Below are 27,016 nucleotides of genomic sequence, written 5' to 3'. Positions count from 1 at the left end.
GGTGTTAACCCTTACGCTTCGGCTATTTTATCTCTCACGAACACGTTCGCTTACGTAAATATAACCCCGCGTGTTCTTCGGGAGCCTAAAACGTAGAGGTAACGTTATTTCAATCATTTTCGTAGTACCCCGAGAACTTATTTTCTTGGAACGTTCAGATATAGTGTTCCTCAGCTGTCGTTTAGTGCAGAAATCAGCCTACAGGCTTTCCACCGAGTTCGTTCAGTCCTGGTGAAAATAAGGTAAAGCACCGTGTACACAAAATGCGTTAAACGAATAAGCATTAAACGGGGAGAAAAGAAAACGCTCATTCTTAACTAAATGTGCCTTCCATTTCTTTTTCTCCCCACTGCGTGCGTTTAAAGTATTCGCACCCATGTAAAAGTTCTTAGCAGAAACGAAGAGAGGGAAGCGAGGATGTTCCGCAGAGTTAACCGCGAAGGATAATGAATATGTTCCTCCAGAAACAATGCGCTGGTGCCTAATCGAACGAGAACGATCACCTACTCATGAATGACGTCATGACGTTGAGCGCAAAATTATGGATTCAGTTTCTGGTATCAAAATGATGGCAGAATGCGAGAACGCTTGTGTGTACCAAGCTTTCGGCCGACATTAAAGAACCGCAGATGGTGAAAAACATTTTCCCGAGTCATCCACTACCTGCATTTGTGTTGGTATGGGACACGCACAGACAAAACGACAAAGTTGGTCGCACTAGAGTATTCGTTTAACGAATTGTGGACTCTTGGCAATAGTGGGAAGGAACGTGAGAATAAAGTTAAAAAAAGAAAGAAAGAAAGGCAAATAATTCATAAATATTTGCTGAACGAAGCCATTGCCACGGTTTTTGTTTCTCACCATGAATATGATTGGCTTCACATTAAGAGAAAGACGGACAGCAGCATGGCATTGGGACGAAACACGGGTTCTTGGAATACCATTTGAGATTAAATTGAAGAAGTGCAGTTGGGAAGGTCGTGTAATGTCTACACTGCGAAACGTCAGTAGTCTGTTAGAGTAACTTTCAGAATGGGTGGCTAAGGGAAGAAATGCCCAGCCTAGCGTTGCAGTGAATTAGGCAGAGCGGTGAGGTTCGGGAAACTTGCAGGCGGGGGATGAACTTGCTTGACACAGGACAGGGGCCATGACATCTCTTAGTTTGCTGCGTGCTACGCGAAGTACTCTTGTGTTATGGCATAAGCAAGGGTACGTATAGTTGATTCTCTACTTATTCGAGGAATCTACCGACACTTCCCCAGACTGTCAGCTCGACACAAGAATCATCCTCTTCGAAACAAGCTGCTTCTCCGATCCGGATGGCTCTGCTGCGCAGTGCGAGCACATCAGGCTGTTATGGCTTAGCTTCATCATACTGTACGTCTTGAACTCCAACATCCTCCTTGGGGTCTTCCAGAACCTGCTGTAACAGAACCTGCTGAACCTGCTGAGCCTGCTGTAACCTGCTGACCATTCCAGACATTGAGAAGAAATCATCTACTCCTCCCTTGGAAGCGGAATAGTAACACTTCTTCAAATCAGCCGTCAGTGTGGTTTAGCAGCCGATGAAGATCCGATGGCGGTATTTTACGTTCTTACACTTTATGGGAGCAAACGTTACCGATTTTCTCACCAGACGTCACCCACGAGGGCGGAACCCTTCGGTTTACTGCAAGCAGCGAGATTCATACCAGAAAGTGCTTGCATGGGTAGACGGATGATGTACTCTGACTCGAAGATGGCCGTACAAATGGTAAATACGTCGCACTGTTACGATGAAAGTAGTTTATCGCCTTAAGAAATCTCAAAAGTACCACAGATTACATCTTTGTCTGGCCATGAAGTCTGTTTTCAGTGGATTCGGGGCCATGCTGGCATTTCAGGAAATGTGGGGGGCAGGCAGATAGGCGACCGGCAGAGAGAGAGAGAAACAACTTCATTGAGCCGAGCTCGACATCTTCTTAGACGCCGTCGATGGAAGTGGTTCCCTCTTCACGGGACCCATATGCTTCCCTAGCCGCCTGGCCCCTGGAGATCAGGACGAGCTGGTCTTCCAGGGCGGTGCTGGTTAGCAAGGTCTCCCATCGCTCGGTAAGGGTGGATGAGGGGTGGGGTAAGGTAGCGGGGCAGTTAAGAGGTGGGGGGATCGCCTTGATGAAATCGCATACTCCAATGACGTGTTGGAGCGTGCCTAACTGAGTTTTGCAGAAGTTACAATCCTTGTCGTACCTTTCCGGGTACATCTTGTTTTGAAGGTAAGGGTGCGGGAATGATCCTGCCTGTATTTGCCTGTAGATCGCTTGCTGTTCTCTGCTAAGCGATTTGTGAGGATCGGGGTAACGGCGCCTCTCCGTCTTATAACCGGCAGCGCATGATTTTACCACATTGACCTTAATTGAATAGTCAATATCAAATGCCGAACGTTTTCTATCTAGCACGCGACAAAAACTTAGTGAAACCACGTGGTTTGACGGCCAGACAAAATCATTTCTCCTATTCAGGATTGACCCTTTTTTTTTTGCACTTCACAACACGCCAACGCATTGATTGCACCCTTGGTACTCTATTACACTGACCACACCTGGAGGTGGTTTACACAACTTAGTTCGTGCATTGGCTCAAGAACAGGTCGTCGGCTGCTTGCACGCACTGTAAGATGCCGGATGCATTTGTGGAACATGTACTCATCAAGTGTCCACAATACGAGCGCCAGCGAGCTCTGTCAGCGAGCTTTATCAGCGAGTTTTATATTATGAGCTACCTTTAGCTGTGGAGAAGGCTCTTGGTTCTTTGGCTGTGCCCGGACAAACAAAGACAGGCTGTAACGAGCTCTTCATAGCTAGCTTATACATAGTGACTTTATGCAGTCTCTTTGAAAGACGATCCATTGGGAATGTGCTCCGTTTCCGACTTTGTGCACGTTTATGTAAACTTGCACTGTTTTTTGTTTACTTTATTCGTAACTGTGCTTTGTTAATGCTAATCTTTCCTTACCTAGTTTAGGCGCTTTGAGTCTATCTATTTAGCATGTTACGCCATCGTCATGCGGTCGTGGTCGTTTCTTTAACATGATATGCAGGGTGCCCCAGCTAACTTTATTTAGCCAGAGCTTCGAAATATGCAAATTCCATGTAGCTGGACAGAACAAATGTAATGTTGTTTGCCGTCGCTTGGAGATACTCAAACTAGTTTTTTTCATTTCGCCGAATTAGATAATTAGTCTTAATTCATTAATCAACTTCTCAAATATTAAAATTAGATTAAAAGTCTCAATGAGAAAGTTGTAGAGCGACACAAAAAACTCCCGATACAGCTTTCTGTTGCTCAATACGTGCTACATAAAATTGTTTTTCTGAGCGTGAGAGAAGCCCACAAGTGCGCTCAAAATTGCTCCGCGACTGGCCGCTCGAGGCACTTTGCGTGTATTCGCGGACTTCTTTCACGCTCGGAAAAACGCTTTTATCTAGTACGTATTGAGCAATAGAAAGCTGTATCGGAAGCTTTTGATGTCGCGCTAATATTTCTCACTGACACTTTTAATCTAATTATATTATTTGAGAAGCTTATTAAATGATTAAGTCTAATTATCTAATTAGGCGGAATGAAAAAAATATAGTTTGAGAATCTAGAAGCGACGGCAAACAACACTGTCTTTGTTCTGTCCAGCTACGTGGCATTTGCATATTCTTAAGCTGGCTAAAGTTAGGCGGGACATTCACAGGATGTGTATGACACGACATGCACCCACGACATGAATGGCGTGCCATGATATGAATGACATGCCAAGCGTTACACAAATTAAATGACATGCATCTCATGATCTAGCTTCTTGTGACGGTGAGACACTCTAGATGAGGAACGTTCCGCGAATTTTATGTATGTTCTGTAAGAAGCAATGTTCGGTGAAATGATTAAGATGTGCAAAAGCTTTAGGGATTCTAAGTAGCGGGGGGTGATGAGACTAGTTAGATTTTACGCAGAAAGTTTAGAAGACGGGGAAAAGTTGCTATTATAACGATGGTAGACGAACGTGATAACTTTTTTTCTGAATCATTTCCAACTTCTCAATATCAGATTCTTTCTATGGATTTCATACCACACAGGCATAATCCAGAAGTAGCCGGATAACTGAATTAAACGTGACTAATCTTGTATATAGGAGAGCTGTGCGCAAAGTATGCCGTAAGTAACCCAACTTTTTTGAGTGCTTTGTTGCAAATATAATTTATATGATGGGACCATGACATGTTGCTATTAAAATAAAGACCCAGGTATTTATATTCGGACATAGTGCGCAATCGTTAAATGCATAAGAAAACGTGGATAGAAACAAGCGTCTGTAAAATGACATGTATACTGTTTTCCTAAAATTTATGGCCATTTGACAGGTTTTGCACCGTTGACAAAATTTATCAGAAGCATCATTAATCAGAATTTGATTATATGATTATTCGACGAGTTCATAGTTTGATAAAGTACGCAATCCTCCGCACATACATGCATATAGGCATGTATGTTAGAAGGCAAATCATTAATGTGCAGCAAGAGCAGTAATGAACTCAGTACGAATTCCTGCGGCACGCCGGAAGATGCGTCAATAACCGGAGAGTTAGTGTTAAAAAAAAAAAAAAAAAACTCACAGTGTGCAGCTGGTAAGAAAACGTAGCAGTATAATTAACAAGAGAAGGATTATTAAATGTTGAGTCAAGCTTGCGTAATAATTTGGAGAGAGCGACTGCGTCGAACGAATTGGACAAGTTGATAAAGATGGCATTAATTTGGTGACCTAAATCAAGTGCGTAAATGATTTCCTAATTAAATTCTATCCGTTGAGTAGCAGGGCTCTGTAACCTCGACGAAAACCATGTTGAGAAGATAAAATATTATTATCAAGATACTGTGCACTATGACCGTGTATTTTGTACTCCAGCATTTTCTTCGAGTTAGATGTTAGAGAGATTTGCTTATAATTTAATAGCGATTGCTTGTCACCTGACTTATATAAAATAATCACTGTGGTTTTTTTCCATCGTGAAGTAGCTACGCTAGTCGATAGTGTTTTCTTGAGCGTAAGCGCCAAGTGGCGACTGCACCAAATGGAGTAGGGGGAGGGAGGGAAAAAGAAAAGCAGAAGGCAGGGAGGTTAACCAGAATAACGTCCGGTTGGCTAGCCTACACCGGGGGAATGGGAAAAATGGAGTAACGATGCAGAAAAGCATAGGGAATCTCATTGGGACCGCTGAGAGACAAATACATCTTCGATTGGGGAATGCACATTACCGCATTAAAAAAAAAAATTAAATTATGGGGCTTTATGTGCCAAAACCACTTTCTGATTATGAGGCACGCCGTAGTGGAGGACTCGGAAATTTTGACCACCTGGGGTTCTTTAACGTGCACCTAAATCTAAGTACACGGGTGTTTTCGCATTTCGCCCCCATCGAAATGCGGCCGCCGTGGCCGGGATTCAATCCCGCGTACTGCATTAAGAAGGAACTTCGTAGTTATCTAATGGGAAAGTAGATCGAGAATAAGCATTAAATGTTGTTGGTGTGTAGCGTGGGATCATTAATGGGTGCATTGTTAACGATAAAATTATCGCTAAAATTTAAGTTGGGAGAAATTGTGCTTCACCATCTTTCAGGGTTACTGCGCAGTAAGTTATGTAAAGCAACATTGTAATAACAGTATCTGGCTTTCTTTGTCTCGTAAGGGGAAGTTCCTCCTTGACAATATGAAACTGCGTTGTAACATGGACGCCATCAACCCAATCTAGAAATATAGAATCTCAATCTAGCATCTCAATCTAAAATGCGACGAGACAAGTGAATTAATTATCTTGTCACTCAAGGATCCTTTGAGCTTATTTTTAGTTTTCAGAGGGACAAAAACATCGAATTCACTGTAGGACAACATACCGAAAATAATAACGAAAAAGAAAGAAACGAGGCTAATATGTTAACATGCATGACAAGTTAAGCTGTTCAAACGGTTCGAGAGAATTGCATAAGACATCAGTAATTGAGTGGTCATTGACCCAATTGAAATCGTTAATAGTAGAATGAGTAATTCTAGACGCAGAAACGTAAAGGAAATCGGTACTGCATGTAGTACAGCATTGTGACCCGGCAGTCCTTCTACCGCGTCACGTTCATTCTCCTCATCAGAAATGCACGCACAGTCGAACACGGGGTCTCAAACAGCCGCCCCTCTGGTGCTGCACTCAACGATCTGCTTCGTGCCAAGTGAAAGGGAAAAGTCGATTAACTCTTTTCATGATAGGACGTCGTGGCCACATACAGATAAACTTGATCAAGTGTATACCAGGGGCATTAAAATCCACCCATTGATAAACCACTCGCAGAAGAAGCGTTGTGTTGGTTTATGAAGTTGCCTAACGTCAGGGGACCAGCAATGGGTGATCGGGGAGGGTGACACGCAGCCCAAATGAAAGAGTTTTCGTCTGAAGGTTAACTCAAACAATCCCAACGTCATCTGGCCCATCGAGCACCGAAAAGTTCAGGTCCGATCGCAGGAATAGTGCGACGTCTTTCGTCCCTTTGCGAGCACTCCTAACTATTCGGTAAAACCGGGTGTCGTTCTTTCAGAGTCCCAGATTTCGACATAATGACGATAATGACGACGACACTAATGATCAAAATGTTGCAGTCAGGTATCTCAACAAAGCGCACCAAAAATGACGACGAAGGGACCGCGAGGTGACGCCGTGAGAGGCCACGCATACGACGCACATACGCGCCAAGAACTAACAAAATACGCGCATGTAACCGCAAAGGCCACTGGTCTTCTTTTGTTTTGTTTTTCGTCAACACCCATCGAGTCGAATGAATTCCTCCCGCGCTTTGGACACGCGCATTCTCTCTCTCTCTCTCTCTCTCTCTATTTCATGCGCCTGACCCGGCGCCGTTCACCGTTATCGGGCGACGAAAGGACATTCGAGATTACACTCGCGGGCTATATGCACGAACATCCGCCCACCCTGCTAAGCCTTGTGTCATCATCGCCTCGACTGCGCACGAGGGTTGGCGTCTGCATGCATATACGTCTGCATCGAGGTTAGCAGCCAGGCGCGGCGCGTATAAAACGCCGATTCATGGTCACCGCGAACCGTCGTAGCCGCATAGCGTCGCGTCGAGGATGCGCGCGAGAAGCACGCGCGATATGGCCGCTCGCGCGGCATCACACGCTACATAGCTCCCGTGTAATGCGGGGACGCGCAATAGGTTTAGCGCGTATAAAGGACGACGGGCGGGCGTCGAGGCGTCGCCGCCGTCGCCATTTGTAAGCGACGCGGCGACGGACGCGCGGTGTGAGTGATAGTGTGACCTCGTTAGCGGAACGTTTCTGGTTTTTTTTTTCTTGTTGTTGTTACCGCTTCCTGGCGCTGACTATATACCGGCGCGAGAGGCTAAAGGCCTCGCGCAATAACGACGTTGAAAAGGGCCTTTGCTTTAACAACAAAACTCTGCGCGAATGGATTTAGTGAACAGCGCGTAAGTGCGGTGCAAAAAAAAAAGGACGCAGCCCTCCAGGGTCTTCGCGGTTCTTTTTCTTTTTTCTTTTTCGTTTCTGTTATTGCTCTTTCATCGCACTGGCCTATAAAGCGAGAGGCACGGATTTTTTTTTCTTTTTGATTTTTTGTAAATGCTTGTCGGGTTGCAAAGGCAGAAGGACGAGCGTAACTTAGAGGCAAGAAAATCACAGGCGCTACGGAATCCGCTAATGTCCTTCTCAGGGATGACACGGTCGCTTTTGACTCACCCGTGTAGTGCGTGCACTAAAGAGCGCGGAGAACGGGAGAGCGGGGCGCACTTTGATGTTCCACGTATGCACCGCTGCAGAGTGGATTACGGGTGGTCTATAGGAGCAAAATTTTGTCGTAAGTTTTCGCGTTGTGCACTTACAATTACCTACACATGTAACTACATATTCGAGTTAAGAAATAGGAACTTCTTTTTTCGCGCATGCACTATATACAGAGAATCCGTGACGGTAACTGCTGATTTAGCGTAGGTGTAGCGTCAACTTAACACAAAGCTGAAACAATCGCCAGTAGTTCTGCCTGAAAATTGGCATGTATTAATAAGGAAGGCGAAGAGATGATGACCAATTAAGGAAGGAGGAGAATGTTCGCGTTAAGCGAAAAGCCTGCGTAATAATTGTTACAGAAGAAGGGAAGACACGCCAAGACATCCCAGAGAGAGAGAGAGAGAGAGAGAGCAAATGATAAATGAAAGGCAGGGAGGTTAACCAGGACTGAGCCCGGTTGGCTATCCTATACTGGGGAAAGGAAAATGGGGAGCGATAGATTAAAAGAAGAAGAGAAAGTCCACCGGGGATATGGATCGATCACTCAGTCCGGATCACAGACGGTCATGGTCACAAGATCTTGTTCGAGGTGAACGGTTTAGAGCTGTGCAGAGGTCACGTCTTTCATTTTCAAAAGATGGGCAGTAGCACAGTAGATGTTCGATAGCCTCCTCGACACCGCAGGCATTGCACTCGGCGCTATCAGCCATTCCAATCAAACACGTATATGCAATGGTGAATGCCACGCCCAAGCGTAAGCGGCACAGCACTGTTTCCTCATTTGGCGGAAGCCCAGGTAACAGCCGCAGTTGCATAGATGGGTCGAGGTAATGCAATCAATGTTGGGTGAATTCAGGTGTGTGCCACTCCTCCAACGTCATACGATGCGCTAGCTTCCTTAAGTGTTGGGCTGCGTCAGTCCGCGATAAGGGTACAGAAACAAGGGTTGCTCCTTCGTGCGCTTTGCTAGCAGCTTCATCAGCGAGGTCGTTGCCGGAGGTACCGCAATGACCCTGCAACCACTGACACACGACGTCGCGTCTTTTCGCGATCAGATGATGGTGCATTTCTCGTGTCTCCGACACGAGTTGTTCACAGGACCGGCGACGAAGAGCTGACAGAAGACATTGTAAGGCCGCCTTCGAGTCGCACCTAAGCTTCTATCGTGCTTACGACAAGGTGTAACATCCTCGGGCCCTGACGCTATGCAAATAAATAAATAAATAAATAAATAAATAAATAAATAAATAAATAAATAAATAAATAAATACGGCAAGAGAGTTTCACTTAAAGAAATGAAAGCTTGCTACTTCCTTATCTTGTTTCAGATTTACGGCCCCATCATCTGGCCTGCCAAACGCCACTTCTGCTCTCGCTTTCTAGCCCATGCTGCTGTCTTGATAGCTCTTAATGTTATACGCATATGCCACTAACCTTTGGGCCAGAACTTGATGAAGAATGATGAAACTTTAGGGAATACTATAGGGGAACCAAACAAAAACGGAATGCAATATGATAGCAGCATTACGGCCAAGTTGGTAATCCATTACTGAAGTATTATTTCGCATAAAAAGAAAAAAAGACATGTACGTGTGTTCTTCTTCTCTTACGTCCGTGTCAGTTTTGTTGCGCAATAACACTTGAGTAATGGAATGCAATATAACAGCGTCACAACCACGCTGAGCATGGCTGCAAATTATTTGCTTGTCTGAAACCGTCTTTTTACAAGTTGCAATCGACGCCCGCAAAGCACACATTAATCCTCGCTTAACGAGACACGGTTAAGAGACGGCAGCCGTATGGACACCGGTCAGCGCCGTTACAGCCGTCGAGGACGCTGTTTCGTCTAAACGTCCACTCCTCGTCGGCGGCTACTGCATTTTACAGCACACGCGCGCATTTTTTTCGCCGCCCCCTCTTGCAGGACGTCCTCCCACTTTCACAAACGGTTTCCTCGCCACGGCTGTTGTCACGGCCTTTGGCGCCTAACGAGCGGTCATCAGCGTCGATGAGGAAAGCCCGGCCCTAAAGAAAGAAAGAAAGAAAGCTCGCCCTTTCTCCGAGTGTGCATTTTTCAAGCGAACTCCAGTACGAATCTTGCAGGGTAGATAGAGTCTCGGAACATATCACCGCGCACGAATCAACGTTTGCATATTTAGTTGTTGTTTGTTTCGTTCCCATAATTCTTGGCCTCCACATGGCAAGTCTCACAAGGCAAGTCTCACTGCGCGCGCGCAGGCAGGCACACCACCAAAACCCGCAACAGACTGGCGCTTTGCCCGAGGCAGGAAATTGGAAGCGGCAGTCGTCAAGGGTGAAAAACACAGCACTGACTCACCGGCGGCTACTCACTGCATATTGCGAGTTTGTAATAATCTCGCCGCCGCGTTTCCCCAATATTTCGAAACAATTCACTGAGGTGGGAAAGGGAATCGCGCGAGGAAAGAAAGAAATGGAGGGAAAGAAACAAAAGGCGAGAACATTAAAGGAAACGGCGCCTATTGAAGGTCTCGGACAAATCGAGTGCCGGCCTCGAAAGGACTTGAATTGTGTATACACTGACCTCTGGAGCGGGCCTTTATGCGGCGCGAGGAGCGCGCGCGGATATTGCACTCTGCGTCCTTCTGCGAAGCGATAATGACTGCCAATTTATCGCTACGACGCGCGAGACTTTGGACGCACTCGCCGAGTTCAGCCGAATGCTTAGCTAGCTTCGTCTTCACTCGCAGCTTACGTGGGTGTCGCGGCCAGCCTCCTGTTTGATGGGAGGACTGAAATGACCTCTGTCGCGTAGAGGCTGTTGTCTCGAAGGTGTCGGTGTGAAATGGACTCCGGTACGTCGTCTTAGCGATCGACAGCATATTTGCGACATCAGTGTTGACGGAAAACGGTGTATAGACATACTACATTGCAAGGTTCGCTGAGGTGGATAGAAACCTCACACTTCATTAATCCGTAGCGGTCTTCACCTAATTGATTTCACGGATTTGTAATTCCTATTCGTTTTTGTGTACTCAGGTAAGGTCTTGTCGAAGCACGTGATACGATAGAACACTTTTGTTGTTTGGCGAGTCGAGCGCACCGGAGTGGTTCGCAGAAACAAAGGCTCGGTAAAGCGAGCTCGACACGCCCATCATCGCGTCACCCCGAGCGGCTCTCGCCTTCGCGCCGCCTTTATTTGGGTCGCGCGGAGCCCCTCGCTGGAACGGCACTGGACCATGTCGGAAGCCGGAACAGTCGCCGCCGCCTGCAGTCGCGTGTGGGCTGCGCCGTCAAACACGGCGGCGGCTGCGGAGCCAAGCGCGACCGATCACGCACACAACCAGCCAGGCACGCACCACGGCCGGGCGTCTACGCCCGAGCCTATATGCTATGCGTACGCAGCCAGCGAAGAGAGCCTTGACCGAAAGGCGCAGCAGACGACGACACTCTCCTGACGCGGATGACGAAAAGTCCCAAACGCAAACCGCACTCGCTTGTCGTCCCGTCTGCACGCGAGTATCTCTCTATGGCTTTGCGCACGTGATGGGGCACGTTTGGCTCTCCAGTCACTTCAGCGGAAACGCGTCGCGCACGAGAAAAAAAAAAAAAAAAAAAAACCCGGGAACGGTGGTGCTCTCGTCGGCTGAGCCAGTCACAGGCGTAAATACCGCGTTTCTCGAAAGATGCAAATACATACATACATTTGCAGAGAAAACAGCGCGCGCGCGAAACGCGTCGAGAGGTCAGACGAAGTCGAAAGTGAAGTTTCGGGGAAGGGAAAAGATAACAAAGCCCGAAAGTGGCTCCTCTCCTATCGCTTCGCCGCACTAGCAGACGGTCGGCGTGACGCAACGGCGAGCGATAGCATCAGCGGATCAGCCTCCTGGGCGGAGGGGGCTGACGTCTGGAAGGGGCAAGCGCGTCTCCTTCTTCTTCTCCTTCACTTTCGCCGCGGGATATCCATTGCGCCTCGCCTCAGAAGCAGCACCCCGTTCGTTTCAAGGTCTCGCCGAAGCCGCGCCTTCACCTGTGGCGGTTCCCCCTCCATTGCTGATCCCCTCGCCTTCTCCGCCACGAGGGATGAGCGTCTTTCTATTTACGTGCGCGAATGTATGTCTCTACACGCTGGTTTCTTTCTTTCTTTCCTTTTTTTTTTCTCTTGGTTCCACCTCGTTTTCTGGACGCGCCAGACAGACAAAGAAGTTTATGCTGAGAGAAAGAGAGAGAGAGAGAGAGAGCAGGGGGAGAGATCGAAGGGGGTGGTGGTGGTTGACGGAAGAGAAAGAAGAACCGCAAACTGCCGAGACGAAAGAAGCCAAAACAAAACGGCGAGAGATCAACAACGCGCGGAAAGAAGGAGAATGACGCCTGCGCGAGCGACGTTTGAGGGAAAGGCTTCGTTCGAAATACAACGGGGAGGCCACGCTGCGACGGCGGAAAGAAGAAGAAAAGAAACATGCGCGCCATAACCCGAGCCGTCCGTCTCTTCGGGAGCTCACTCATCTCCACGCGCGGCTCGCGCTGTGCAAGCTCTCCCTTCTCTACCGATAGGTGCCGGCGCGCATCGGGTCATCGCATCAGCGCTTGCAGATCGGTTCGCACCTTTTCCACACGCCCTGCAGAAGCGTTGCGGTGCAGCTGGCGACAGGACAGAAGGATTTCAGGACTGGGGTAGCTGGGAACTATAGAAGCACATAACGAAAGGACGGGCAATGCCGGTAGTTCGCATCACCGGCAGGCCGCGAACTCCACTGTGGCGGTGTACGTGAATGGACGTAGTGACCGCGCCGCCGACGCCGCGCCGGTGTCGTGTTCTTGTGGGATACTAGGGAATTGTGGCCACCTGTGCTGCTTGTGGTTCTACGGGCGCACTTTGGAAAGCAAGGCACCGCCATCGTGTTCCCGCTCGAGGCAGCTGAGCAGCGTGCCCCGGCGTGGCGGCGACATGATGAACGGACACAGCTTGCTTCTGGAGACCCGCCAGGTGTTTCGGTGAGTGGGGCAAGAAACAACTTTCACTTAGCTTGCTTCCTCGTCCGTGGCAGTTGCTCGATCTTCGAGCGTTTTAAGTATGCCAGTCGTGCATCGAATTCGCGCGCAAGGACGGCGTGTTTTTTGTCTCGTCGATGTCTCTGGATAGCTATGTGCAAAACACTATGGTTCGTGCTTGCGTTTTTCGTCTATTCGATTGAAACCTCGGGTCTAATAATCCAAACCACATTTGCTGGAACATTAAAAAAGAAAAACAAGAATATTAATATTTATCTAGCGCCGAGAAGGGCTTTGTCCTGACAGTGTTCGCGCAACACATTGTGCACCAGCGAACACAAAGCTCAGAGTCTGACTAAGGGAAGCCCTGCTACGCTAGCTGTTCACGTGAACCCCCGTGAGAATGGATGTTTCAGTATCAGTAGATACGGACTTCACGCCCTTCCAATCCCCACCTCGTAGCACATTACCAAACGCTATTTTCGATGGATGATTGGTCACATCAAATGGTATATCTGAACATCGTATGTGTCTTTAACACGCGTGCCTGCAGTGTTTCGCTATAGCCCCGCACATAGGACAAGCGAACGAGCACGGTTTTCTCCAATTAGACCTAAGACAAGCTTTCCATTTCAATTATGCCAATGATCTTTTTCTTTCTCCATACGTCGTGGTTCTATAGACTTTGGTGCGTGGAAAAATGTTCGTAGTGGACGGTTTGGCGTGACAAGCTATGAGCTGTCAGTAATCTCGATTTCGTGTCTTTGGCTGGTACACATAATTTGTAGCGGAGACGTTTACTCTACACGCTGTCCCGCAGCATCTTCTTTTTCCCTCGATAACACAGACACAATAGAACGAAGTGCTGCTTCAGGTTACCCACTTCGTCACGTGTAATATGAACAGAACATGTAATACTCGTGGAACATAGCGCGATATTATGCAAAGTCACGCTGGCGTGTGAGTTGATACACGTGTAGCTCCATATAGAAAAGCGCCTTTTCGTGTCTTTTCACTAAACAGAGCTCGCTTGCGGTCATCCAAAGCGGCCTTAATAGAAATGAGTTCTGGGGATTACGTGCCGTAACTACGGTCTGATTATAAGGCACGCCGTTGTTGGGGTAGCCCGGATTAATTTTGACCAGCTGGGGGTTCTTTAAGTGCACCCAAAGCGTGGTACGCCAGCGTTTTTGCATCCCGCTCCTATGGGAATGCGGCCGGTATCGAAACCGCTATCTCCTGCTCAACAGAGCATCACCATATATATGCACTGAGCCACCGCGGCTGGTGGGGCCTAAAACGGAGCGAATTGATCGTCACTGCGCTCTGCTGGTTCTTTGGGACGCTTAATTTTCTCGGAGACGGAGTATACAGGGTTATAAGGCGCCTGATTTTCTCATTGCCCTATAGTATAATGCTATAGCTAGCGTACGATACGATATATTATAGGCTTGTATGTATTGTATGGGTAAGCGAGATGGTGTAGCAATCATTGCTGATGATGCCAGACTCTCCTTCACACAAGTTTAATTAAATGACAATTTAAGTGCGGTTTCGTTTTCAGATGTTTTTTCTTGAAAATTGTAAGGAACGCGCACAACATTTGTTGATTGGCAGGCCGATATGGTGCCCCTAGAGGGCGGACCTCAAGTCCACGCGCTACGCGACGACATGTCCTATAGACGACGAGCTTTCAATTTTCGTGTAAATGAGCAGTTGTTACTCCTTGCACAATCGATAGCTAAGCAAAATGGTCCGGTTCATGTAAATAGGACACTTAAAAACAAGACCTTTCCTTAATTTGTAAGCGCGCTTCATTACATCGTCCTCTTAATCGTGGAAAAACTCACTGCTCAAACGAAATGCGAACTTTGCGCTCCATTGCGCGCTTATACATGATTTCTTGGCGAAGGATACGTCGATATCTTTCACCTGGTATAGCTGCACCTGTGCACAAATCTACTCATTTAAATTTTGCCTGTGTCACGTTCAGGTAGGTGAATCGCCTCGAGGTAATGCAAGACTAATTAACAAGTTGGAAAAGTGTCTATTGCAGTGAGCTTAACTAAGCTAAATGCGTTAACAAACTGAAAGCATTAGTTTGCTGCAAAGATGCAGCGCTGAGGCTGAGGTAATACTATATCGTGCTACGTTAATATTTACGTTACAGGTGCGCAATGGGTCGACAACTGGTGCAGAACGAGAACATAGTGATGTAAAATTTCACTGGTCGTTGTTATTTGTGTGTATGTGCGTGCGTGTGTGTGTTATGGAGACACGTGGACATCATGAATTTTAGCAATGAAGAAGGTCCGTTGGGAGTACCACAGGACTAGCACATTTTGTCCTGATAGTAAACGATTCCAGTGAACGATTTTTCACTGGTATGCCTACACAAATACATACAAATATATATAGAAATATATACTGGGCCCGAATACTAAGTTTTCATTTGTAAGTGCATTATTGTCTAGATGAGCAAAGTTTATGAACGAAGGAAATAGTGAGCTGGTTGTACGGTAAACACCATTTTTCTCAGCGCCTAATTGGTCTTTCATAGCGGGAAACTGATTAGCGTTAAATGAACGAAGGCATATTCGCGGGGCGAACTTACACGGCGCATAATATATTGAGTGTATGTTTGTGTGTTTAAAGAGTCTCTTAGAGAATTTGAGTGTTAAGATGTATACGCGCTAGTAATTTACGCTTCTGCACCAGCAAAGCGGCCACTGTTATTATGATAGGAGGATTAATAAGCCAGAAAAAACGCAATAGAGACGCCAAATTGAAGCTACATAATGTTCCCACACCAACTTTCTATGACATATTTTTTGGCAGTGTACTCAGGCTTAGTTGATCACTTATCCGCGAAGACATTGCATTCTAAAGAAAAAAAATGAATCAAACCAGCAACTTGTGTCGCTGTGCCGAAACTGCCCATAAAAGAATGTATGTTGAAATGCGTGATGACACTGGCGTATCGGGGGTGAGGTTGTAATGCAGAATTAAAAAACAAAAGAAGGAAGAAAGGGGGCTGGGGTGAACGCTTGGTCTTCATTTTACCCACTAGTAATCAACTTCTTTTTTTTTTTCAAATGAATAACAAGAGTTTTGATTGGAGCCTAGAATGATTAAATGTTGGTCCCTAATTTACCTTTCATACATAGCTCCGTGCGCATGCTTCGTCCTACTGTGTAAGCGTCTTCGTCCTTTGTTTGCCAAACCGTATCGCAAAGCGCTAGCGACTGAGAAATATATATATATATATATATATATATATATATATATATATATATATTACGAATTATTAATTATCACTACTGTAGTTACTACTGTAATGTAATCATTACTATTTACTATATATTACTGATTACTTACTAATTGAATTAAAGAAATGATTACTTATTGACGATGAAAGCGGACGAAAGAACAACTTGCCGCAGGTGAGGAACGATCCCACGTGTTCGCATTACGCGTGCAATGCGAAAACGCGGGATCGTTCCTCACCTACTTTGGCGGAAGGGGAAAGGAGGGAAAAAATATCAAGAATACCCCCCTGCAGGAGACTTGAACTGTGTGCTTCCCTGCACTGTTTCACAAAAACAAACGTTCAGTCAGTCCGGTTGAAGCGGCTGAGAAAACCGTGGTCGATGACATCACATTTGTTGCTTTGTGAAACCACCCACGTTGACCAAGTGCGTAAACCGAAAGAAACACAGTATGAAGGGGGGGGGGGGGGGGCAATCTTGCCCTTCGGCGCTCAGCTTGGTGCGCCAGCAAGTTCGAAAGCCGACGAATGCCGAAGAGAGATGGAGATAAACACCTATTTGTGTTAGGGTGCGGAACCTCCTTCCTAGGGTGGAGCCCTTAGTTCAGGTCGCCATTAGGTCGCGCCACTCCGCGTTCCCGCTGCATCGGCAGTCGCCATGGAAGTGGCAGAGGGACAACTTCAAGCTGAAACAAAGAATTGCATGGATCACGGCAATGGCGAAGAACTTGGGACAAGGCTTGCGAAGGGGAAAGCGAGAGAGCTTGAAAGAATGACTCGATGGCGTGGCTTCTCAAAAGTGAGGTAGAAAAGAAAAGAAAAGAAAGAAAGGAAGAAAGAAAGGAAGAAAGAGAAAGCACAATCGAGTGTGAGAAAAGAGAAAGTGTGCCAACTGTCAAGGCTGGAAGTAGCGACGCCGTGACAGGCGGCGTTCGATCCTTGACACCACGTTGACGAAGGAACAAAAGCTCCATCCGCATGCGTAATGTGACTGTAATCCGAGCCTCACCACCCCACAGAATTTCGCTGGAAGGTGTCAAAATCGCAGGTCACTTTGATGCAGATTGGATTTCTGGACAATGTAAGATAATGAGAAGGACATCCCCATGCACGGGCGAGAAACCACGATTAATCGGGCGGCTCTGCGTGAATCGATCGAAGCGCAAGGACATCTGCGGAGCGCCGTTAGCTGGCTCGTATGCAGCCTGTCAGACAATTATGCGCTTTCTCGCCTGCACGCCTTGAAACTTGTTTCGTTGCATGCGAACGGTTCTGTTTTCAGGAAGCCGAAGCGAACGCGCTCGTTTAAGATTGACTGCGTCATGTCAAACGTGCAATCAGAATTCTTGATGACGTGTCCAAAACAGATTGCGTGTGGTTACCTGCAATCTATACCTTGACGCGTTGCTGCATTGTATCCATCTGCTAGGAAATGGGCGCGCGTACACCACTTACAGTTTCACTGGTTTTCAGAGAAAGAGAGAGAGGGAGAAGCCAGGAAGGTTAACCAGGGGTAGTTCTGGTTTACTGCCCTGCGCGGGGGTAAGGGGCAAGGAATAGAAAGAGAAAGGAACACGAACGACGTAAGGCCCGGTCTGCGTAATCGAGTGGCAGCATTCAGTGCTCTGCAAATCCGCCATGGATGTTTTGAGAGAAGGAAAAAAAAAAGTGACACCTCTTTTGTTACAGTGGCGACGGTACCGCCATCTATAGCTCGATCTCGTGGCGGCGCATAGGATTCCGCGCTTTCGGAGCTTCTTTTACGCAAGATCAAAGTAGGTTTTATTTAGAGTTTATATATTCTACTAAAATAGGTGTTTATCGGAACTTTCTTTTACAGCGCAACAAAATTAGAACATTTTTGGCCTCTTTTAGCATCATTCGCCATTTAGTTCGTTCATGCCCCAAAAACAGTCTCGATTTCAAAATAAATCAGAAAAAAGAAAGGAAAATTCAAGGCCATTCCACCCTGCGAAGGTGGATGACCAGCGAAGCTGTAAGCATCGTGGTACGAAACCTTAGGTAAATACTTTGTTGCATCACTCATTGTCACTTAGTATCGACGGTCATAACGACTGTGTGGTTGCTATGATATATACTGATGGCATACCCGCAACTCTTACTTTGATAATGTCAAATCGATGTACGTACGCCGCTGGGCGGTCGGGTGGGCCGGAATGGTGTGGCATCGCAAGTGATATGTCTCCAACACGAAACGCGTAAGCCACTCCCTTCTCGGTCCCGACACATCCACATTAAAATCACCGACAACCATCGTAGGGGTAGTGTCATCGGAACTAATCCACGCAAAGTGAGTAGCCATGAGAGAGAGAGAGAGAGAGAGAGAGAGAGAGAGAGAGAGAGAGAGAGACCTTTTATTGTCAAGTTTGAGTGGAGTTTTCATTCCCAGCGGTGTGGGCTAGTACCATGAGCGTTACGGGACTATGAGCCATTTCATTTTTTGCTTTCATACTGGGGTACGAGCCGTTGCTTACGGGGGTATGAGCCGTTGAGGATGACAATTTTCGACATGCTGTTCTGTATGTTGTATGCGTGATTAGAAAGAATGTAAGCACTGTTCGCTTCACTTTAATGAGTGATTGTAGCCTCTGCCTTACGGGTCCGCCATGAGCCATTTCATTTTGTGCCTGCTTAGGGGGTATGAGCCATTGATGATGATAGTTTTCGTGGTAACCTAGCTAAATATAGCTAGGTTACCACGAAACATTTGTGATAACCTAGCTATATATAGCTCCGCTATAATATAGCCACAGGAACATCTTTATTTTTTGCATTATTACTTACAGTTAGCACTTACAGTAGAAGAAGGGTTTATCGCTGTTACAATTTGCTGTGGTGCACCTCTACACTTCTTAGAATCGCTCATTACGGTGCATTCTCTCGGATTTTCAGAACGAAGCATCGAGAATGCTCTTTCAATGTTCTCATTAGATGCAGGGAAAGCCAGTTGATTCAATAGGAAGGTTTATAGGATAAGGGTCTAGAGCTTAGGGTGCGCCAACAAGCAGGCGACCGCTTTGAGTTCGCGGTGTGCCCCGCCGGAAAGGGGCATTATAGAATAGGGTTCTCGGCTTACGTTAGCGTCACGCGATTGCAACGCCCTTCCTGCACGCGGAAGGCGAAAAAGAAACATATGCCAGAATAAAAAAAAGAAATAATCTAATCCGTAATATTTTGCAGGACTAAAGGTATACGTGAGACTTTAATACATTCGAGGAGGGAGCGTTGACGCATTTTTTTTTAGATGTTCGCTGATAATTTAACGTTAGGGGGCGTGCGAAAACCGAAACCGCAAGGCGCCGTCTGGGTTTGGAGCATGCGCTGTGGCGAGACGCTAATCGCTATTCTAAAGCATCCTAACGCCGCAGTATACTTGAAAGGACGGGCCATCGTCGGGCGTCCATCCTCCAGAAAACTATGGGGGGCTCACTCAGCGATTTCTTCAACAATATTCACGCCTGAGATTCTAATATTGCCATCACAGGGGTGTCGTGTCCTAGTGCCAAAACGGCAAAAAAAGCAGCTGCTGATGCGCGTTGAACGCTGCTGGCAGTTCCGCCTTCGTATGGGACTTCGCGATCTGAGGCCGGTGCCGGAATGACCTGCTGGTGTATGCCAATATAGTGCAAGTCGTGAGGAATGTTTCACTGTACGGCTTGGCTCCGCTTATCTTCAGTAACAGCATAGTACGCTCCCAGAAGCTTTTAATCGCCTCACAGCGCCTTTCCTTGTCTTATAATGCATCAAGTATGGGCAGTCAATATCCGCGCAAGTGTCGCTGATGCGTCATTTCGTCGACTTCGCGGCACCTACAGACGCACAGCAAGCAGATGAATGGAAGAGAAATATTTCAGCCACGTGACTTGCAACGTGAAGCTTCAAAGGAAAGTTATTGCTGGAAAAAGGAAACGTTGTTGAACCATTAGGCCTTTCTCTGTCTGCCGTCTAGCCTCCTGGTGAACCAGCTACAATAGTAAAGGGACCGCCTCTGGAAAAGTATTGGTCCCGGATTCGATTCCCGTACTAGCAAGAATTGTTTTTTCAACTACGAAGTTTTTTGCTTCTGAAACCCGTACGGGTTTTCTTTGTAGCTTCGGGCTTTAACAGGGTGGATAATCGTTTTCTTCTATGTCATGGATCTTTCTTGAGGAGAACTGATTTGCCACACACGGCAAGGAGACGATGCACATCATTGAAAAGGGTAGAGTCAGCTTATAGTCCCAAATTAGCGAGAGCAGCTCGTTTGAATTTTTTCTTTTTCTTTAGGGACCTCAGCTTGATGTGAAGGTTGGGAAAACGGCGCCGCAGTAGCTCAACTGATAAGAGCATCGCACGCGTAATGCGAAAACGTGGGTTCGTATCCCACCTACGGCCAGTTGTGTTTTTCGTCCCCTGCCGTTTTCATTTATTTATATTTTCTATATTTCATTTAAAACAAACAAATTCCCCTATGCTTTGGCTGTCCTTGTCTGTTGACTTTGTGTGATTGTGACTTATGCAAAACGGTTCCTTCGGCTCTCTTTCTTCTCGTTCATTATAGGAAAGTTGTTGCGTCATGAAAAAATAGCATTCTTTGTAGTTTTGGTTGAATAGTACTCGTTCTTTCTTTCTTTCTTTCTTTCTTTCTTTTTCGCGATGTTGTAGAAATAACGACAAGTTCGCGCTTAGCTATGCTTCCAGTTCCTAAATATGAACTTGAATTTTTGTTTTCTGGCCGGAGATTGCCGAGGAGATTGCCGTAGCGCTGGCGGCAGCGGAAGGTTATAGAACAGGCCGATCTCTCAACATACTGACGGACTCAAAAGAGGTGTGCAGGAACTATACGAGAGGCAGAATCAGCAAAACTGCCCTCAGAATACTCAGCGGAGCCACCTCCGCCGAGAAGGAAAAGCCCAGGCACAAACTAATCTGGATCCCGGATCACGTAGGCATAGGGGGGAACGAAAGGGCAGACAGCCTAGCTCGAGGCGAAGCGTTCCGAGCTGGGCGGTCGGATGCCCCGAAGACCCACCTACAGGCTTGCGAGGGGGGATACGCAGAGACCCTGAACTTACATAGAGGAACTAGAATTAGATATCCGCCACCACACAAAGACCTCACAAAGGAGGAAGCGACCAGCTGGCGCAGACTACAAACAAACTCCTTCCCCAACTTACACGTGCTCAATAAGATGTTTCCGACACAATACAGGGCCACCTGCCCTTGGTGCGGTGCCAAACCTACACTCTACCACATCACCTGGGAGTGCGAACGCAACAAAGCATTCCACAAACACGAACACCCGAGTGCGGAGCAATGGGAGAGTCGGCTCACCAGCATCGAGCTCACGGCCCAAAGGGCCCTAGTGCAGCACGCGAGCGATGCAGCACGACTCAGTGGAGCCTTGGAATAGGGGCCCACCCTTGCTGAAGAGGAGTCTCAAGTCGCCAGCGCCAAGAAGATGAAGACGACGGAGACCTCGTAACCGCGAAACTCTTGAAAGACTCAAAAGTTTTCACTCACTCACTTTCTGGCTCCTAAGAAAGCGTGGGATATTCTTTTAACTGTATTATCTGCTTCCCCATCTCTTCTCATTTTTTTTCGTAACTTTGCTTTATCGCTCCGCCATTCTTCCTGTCCATCTCCCCTCACCCTTCCCCCATTGCAGGGTAGCAAACCGGAATCTCTTCCGGTTAACTTCCTTGCCTTTCCCACCCCGTTTCTCATCTCTCTCTATCTCTCTCTTATATGCTGTGTTATTGCAGTTCACCGCAATGCGTTTTGATAATTTTCGTGTAGCCACTGTTCCATATATATATATATATATATATATATATATATATATATATTATACGCGCTCTGTGCCACCGACATAAAATAGTTATTGCAAGGTAAAATTTTCATCCACCCGAGTTTTCCCTTTCATGAATCTTTCACCACTTTCCGGGATTCCTCAGAATGATTTACCATAAAATGAAATAAATTTAATACAATTTCAATTTTATAATTTTAAACATTACTTTAAGCGTAACATGAGCCGCGAGAAAAAAAAAGACAAGAAAAAAGAAAAACCGAATCATCCGATATGTAGCGCTGCACATCTCTGCGCAGGCGACTTCGCAAACGATGTAGCCGATATGCAATGTCTGCTGCCTTGAAGAGATGCGGGTTTAGCTAAGCACAAACGCAGCCTAACGTCAGCCGAGCTTTGATTGGCTGATTGGTGGATTGTAGCGTTCCCAAGTAATTATGTGGCTATTAGAAGACGCCGTAGTATATGAAATGCTCCGGAGAAATTTTTATCACGAAGGGTCTCGCACTCTAAATGAGAAGGAACCGGAAGGAAAATGTATAATACATCATCGGGGCACAGACTGCATACCAACAAACTGCCGCAAATGTCGCAACATGAGGCAAAGGCTACAACTGCTCTTTCGCGAGCGCGCATGCTTTAAAAAAACTCCGCTGGGAGCCCTATACACTGCAGGTGAGGCGGAGCTGCGGATGTCGTAAGCCTGGCTCCGGCAGTTGAGGGACAAATGGTTTTCGAAAGGCTACCTCCCGAATTCATCCTACGCCCGTTCTCGCCTCGCCGGGCAGCAAGCCGTGACCACCCATTTCGCGGTAGCCTTACGCGTGTCACTCACACGGTCAGTTACGGTGGCGACGGCGTTGCGTCAGCGGCTTCCCTTTAGCAGAAGGCAAATGAAGTCGACCTCCCGTGTGGTGGGTCTGCCTTCTTCCACGCCGGAGGCGAAAGTGACGATCAAGGGACGCTCACTCCATGAAGGCAAGGGTCTAATGACTGACCAGTTAAGGGCGAAACGTGACACTAGTCATAACTCAGAATCGAAGAGGGCGGATAAAGAAAGGACAAACGGAGCAAATAAAGAAAACCACGGGGGGGGGGGGGGGGGGGAGGTTACCGGACAACATCCGCCGGCCATTTCCTTCCGCTTGACAGCTGCCAATGATTCTCTCTCTCTGCTCCCGACGTCGGTGGCGACAGAAGGTCAAGCAGCGGGCTCGCGGAAGCGCCGCCGGAGGGCAAGTCATCTCGCTTATTGTCACGCTTACACGGGGTAAAGGGGAGGAGGGGGAGGCGCAGGCACACAAATGACGAGGGAGCCTGCCACAAGGTTACCCTCGCGGGGCTGCAGCCGAGGGCGCCGCGGCACCGAGTGGGTACGCACGATCTTCGGCGTTGCCACTTTGCACGCGGTGAGTGGTGGCGCGTGATCCGAGGGCACACCGAGGAGAGAGAGTACGTACGTCTGTCCGGGCTCCTGCTGCTCTACGCTGGTTAACACCGGTTCTTTTTTAATCGTTTTGTTTTGTTTTTGCGGTTCACCGGAAAAGGCGGCGTAGGGTAATGATGATAACGGTTAATTAAGTGTAGCGTTTGCTGCTTCCTGCGACGCTGCTCGTGACCGGACGCTGGACGTTCGGTCTGCCGCTGTGGCTTGGTGGCAATGACAGCCTTCTGACGCTGAGCACGAGGTCGCGGGTTCGTATCCTGGTCGCGGTGGCCGCATTTATATAGCGGAATAATAATAATAATAATGAAAAAAATAAAATTCGATCGTTTGTCTGGATTAGGTTTACACCAAGAACTTCAAGCTATTGAAATTGACCCGGAGCCCCCTATACGGCGTCCGTTATAAGGTCGCTGCATATATGGTTTCGGTATGTTAAACCCTGCGAACGAAGTGAATGAATCTTGACGTTTGCGGCGACATCACCGCGCACCACAATTGGCAAGATCCACACATTAAATAGCTGTGCGAGCGATCGAAGCACTTAAAATTTAAGGCAGTACATTTCCAGGTTGTGACAATTAAGTGCTGTGGCAGGGTTCCTACAGCTAAATTTGTTTAGAACTGGTCTGCTTAACGGAAACATTCTGAATAGTGATCTGTAGGCGTATCGATGAAGGTTTCGACTGAGTGCGCATTTTCCTTGCGGATAAACACCTTGTGTGTTAATGTGACGGCGAGTGAGTGAGTGAAAACTTTATTGAGCTCTAGTAATTGTGTTCTTCTGCGGCTGAGGTGGACCCAGCCGCAGAATGCGCACCCTGCCCCTTTGCACCATTCGTGCAAAGGGGCAGGGTGCGCATTTTATACTCCATTTCATCTCTCTTTTAGTGGTTAAAGACAGCGGGAAAAGCTTACCATACAAGCATACGCTAGTCGTCGATATGTAGCGGTTTTCCTTCGTTGTAGAACATCTTGCTTTGCTATACTGCCTAACGCTCATCTGTGACTCTGTGTACCTACCGCTGTAGGTCTGTATGCCGATCTGTATGCCTGTAGTCTGTAGGTATACATACCCTACCTGATCAGAAGACTTGGCTGCTCTTCGAAAGAACTTCGTTTTCTTTTTAAAATGTGATTAGCATTATTTCATAGGATGCTTCACGTACTTTCCGGTATCTGTGCATGTATACCCGGATTTAACCAACTTTATGTTACCCCGAGTTGGGTCATTGGGTATGTGCCACTGGGCGTGCGCCCCCTCTTCAATGAACCTCTTAGACGGCAAGATGGGTCACTGGGTGTCTGCCACTGGGTACGTGCTGCTCTTCAATGAAGGGAAGCGCGAGAGCGGAACCCGGCTGCAGTATACACACGCGCATCATACGTGACGCGTTTCGGCAGTGACAACAGGCTATGTTGCTGCATAGCATCAATGCTAATCGCATTAACGTCGACAGTCATCTTGAGATGGTTTCTGCCAGATTTTTTTCTCTTGTTTTGCCATTCTCAATGCTGCGACTCCCGGGAGCCCGAGAGGCGTTAAAATGCATCAGCTCTGCGTTTTAAAAAGAAGTGTCGCAAGCAGTGACGAGTGCCAGCTGTCTCCGCGTCGCGAGAACCTTGCGCGCGCCCATCGTGGCCTCGCGTCGCACGCTCGAAACCATGCACGCGGAGCGCTTCCCGCTTCGCCACTCTGCGTCCGCGTCGCACAATTGTTGCTCGATCGCGCACACGTTCATAGCCGCTTGCATGCTTCGGGTACCCTATGCACGCGCGCGAGTGGCGAAAAAAAAAAAAAAGAAAAAGACCTTGAAACGCGCCGAGCGAAGACGACTCTTAGCGTCACGCCGCTTGTCCCCGACTAGCAGGCGTGCACACTCCTCCATCTCGGTGGTGCGACAACGAAATGACACGCACCGGCGGCAACAACGCCTTTTTCCCCGCCTTTCTCGTATTTTATTCATACCCGCTTCAGGCAGACAGGACGCGCGCACGCATTCATTTGTACGTGAGCCTGCGCTCTGGGCGGGCGTTGCGACAAGCCTTCCGAGCGCTGAATAATCCTTCCGCGCCTCTCGTGGAGAGGCGTCGCGCCTATCCGAAAAGGCCCGTGATTAGAAACCAGACGCTTGCTCGCGTACCCGGTGCCTCGTCCGTATGCGCGTGCGGCGCTGTGTACGCGTACACTGCGGCTTGCGCGCAGGCTGTGCCCGGCAAGGGGGGGCCTGGCCGTGCTTGCCTCTCCGTCGCGGTATAGCGGTCAGGGCTATGTCAACGCCGAGTTGCGCGCCGCACGCCGAAGGAGCCCTATTGCGAAAAAAAAAAAAAAAAGAGGGGCCCTTTCGAGTAGCTAGCACGCGCTCGCTCGTCTTCTTCGCTCCTTCTTTTATTTCCCTTTTTCTTTTCTCTCGAGTCTTCACCCCTCGAGGCCTGCCTCGCCTGCAGCAGCACCTTTGGTTGGGCTCTGCTGATGAGCACCGCCGGAGGAACATTGGCACGGAGCGAGAGAATGACAGAGTGACTCTAGCGGAGCCAAATGATGCACGGCCCGCGCAGTCAGGAGTGCGCGAGTACGCGCATCCCAGAGGCCAATGAGTCAGCCTCTTCTCGCTGCTAGCGCTTCGCGCTTTCTTTTTTGTCTCCGAAGCCTTGATTGACGCCACTGTTTGGTTCCTCGTCTTCTCTGCCTTGGCCGAATGGCGCTTCGCCGCTTGCCTCTCGAGTGCGTCGGCGTATGCTATATGAGTGTGGGCGGCCAGGTTCTGAGGGCCGCAGATATTTATTGGATGGCGGGTATTTATCGGATAAGGGCTCGTGTCTGGAGCCATCTAACCGCTTGCATAACGCTTGCTGTCCCGGATAGCCTTTAAGATTTGTCATCTATACGTTTGCGGCGGTCCCGTGATGAGCTCGAAGTCCGCTGTGAAAGGGTCACTCGTATATTGTATGCCGCGCTGTTCCTTGTTCCTGATGTTCTTGTGCGTCGGTGGCTTACCGCCATAGAGAGAGAGACAGAGAGAGAGAAAGGAAAGTCCAGCATTGGTTTCAGAGTACTAGGTCGTTCCATGGGACATAAGTGAACTCCCGGTGCTCGTGAGTTGCCGAAGGCGATGACGAGATTTTGTTTTCGAGGCTTTGCAAAGCGGAGTGCGTGGCATAGATGCCACTTGAGGCCCAGAGGCAGCCTGATAATGACGAAACTGGTCTCAGAATATTTACAGGAGAGTTTACATTTAATCTATAAATAAATAAATAAATAAATAAATAAATAAATAAATAAATAAATAAATGCGTGCGGTGTAAATGGGAGAATACTGCAATAAGCGTTTTGATCCTTGGCCTTTCTTGCTGCTTCAAATTGTTATTTAAAAACTTTGTTAGTATGTGATGGTGATTTAGGCGCTCTTAAAGGACGGCGCGATGTACTTGTGCGGTCGAAGCCTGTGGGATAGCCGATCTTTTATGGTACGCTGCCTCCAAATAGCACGAGTGGATATGCGTACATTTTCATTAAGCGTGCACGTATAATATGCGCGACTCCATCCTTGACGTATATAAGGGCAATCGTAACGAGCTCAGGAATATGTTTATCTGCGTTGTTCGGAAGTTTAGCATTCAAGGGGTCTTGTTTATAACTTGCCAATGTCATAATCTGGTGGCTGTGCTTTAGTACACCGTGGATGGATAT

The 27,016-nt window shown here is 47.7% G+C and overlaps 1 protein-coding gene across 1 annotated transcript in view; it reads left to right on the top strand.

Annotated features, from left to right (window-relative positions):
* The first annotated feature begins 12,267 nt into the window (after positions 1-12,267).
* LOC126540715 (uncharacterized) overlaps positions 12,268-27,016 on the top strand; it is a 57,580-nt gene continuing 42,831 nt past the window's right edge. The window contains exon 1 of the mRNA XM_050187558.3: positions 12,268-12,804. Within this exon, the coding sequence (XP_050043515.1) occupies positions 12,758-12,804 (47 nt within the window). The 5' untranslated portion in view covers positions 12,268-12,757. The remainder of the gene's footprint in view (positions 12,805-27,016) is intronic.

The sequence above is a fragment of the Dermacentor andersoni genome, chromosome 2 (genome assembly GCF_023375885.2).
Source record: "Dermacentor andersoni chromosome 2, qqDerAnde1_hic_scaffold, whole genome shotgun sequence".
Lineage (NCBI taxonomy): Eukaryota > Metazoa > Arthropoda > Arachnida > Ixodida > Ixodidae > Dermacentor > Dermacentor andersoni.
Note: the sequence above shows the minus strand (reverse complement) of the source record. Positions and strands in the feature narration are given on the sequence as shown.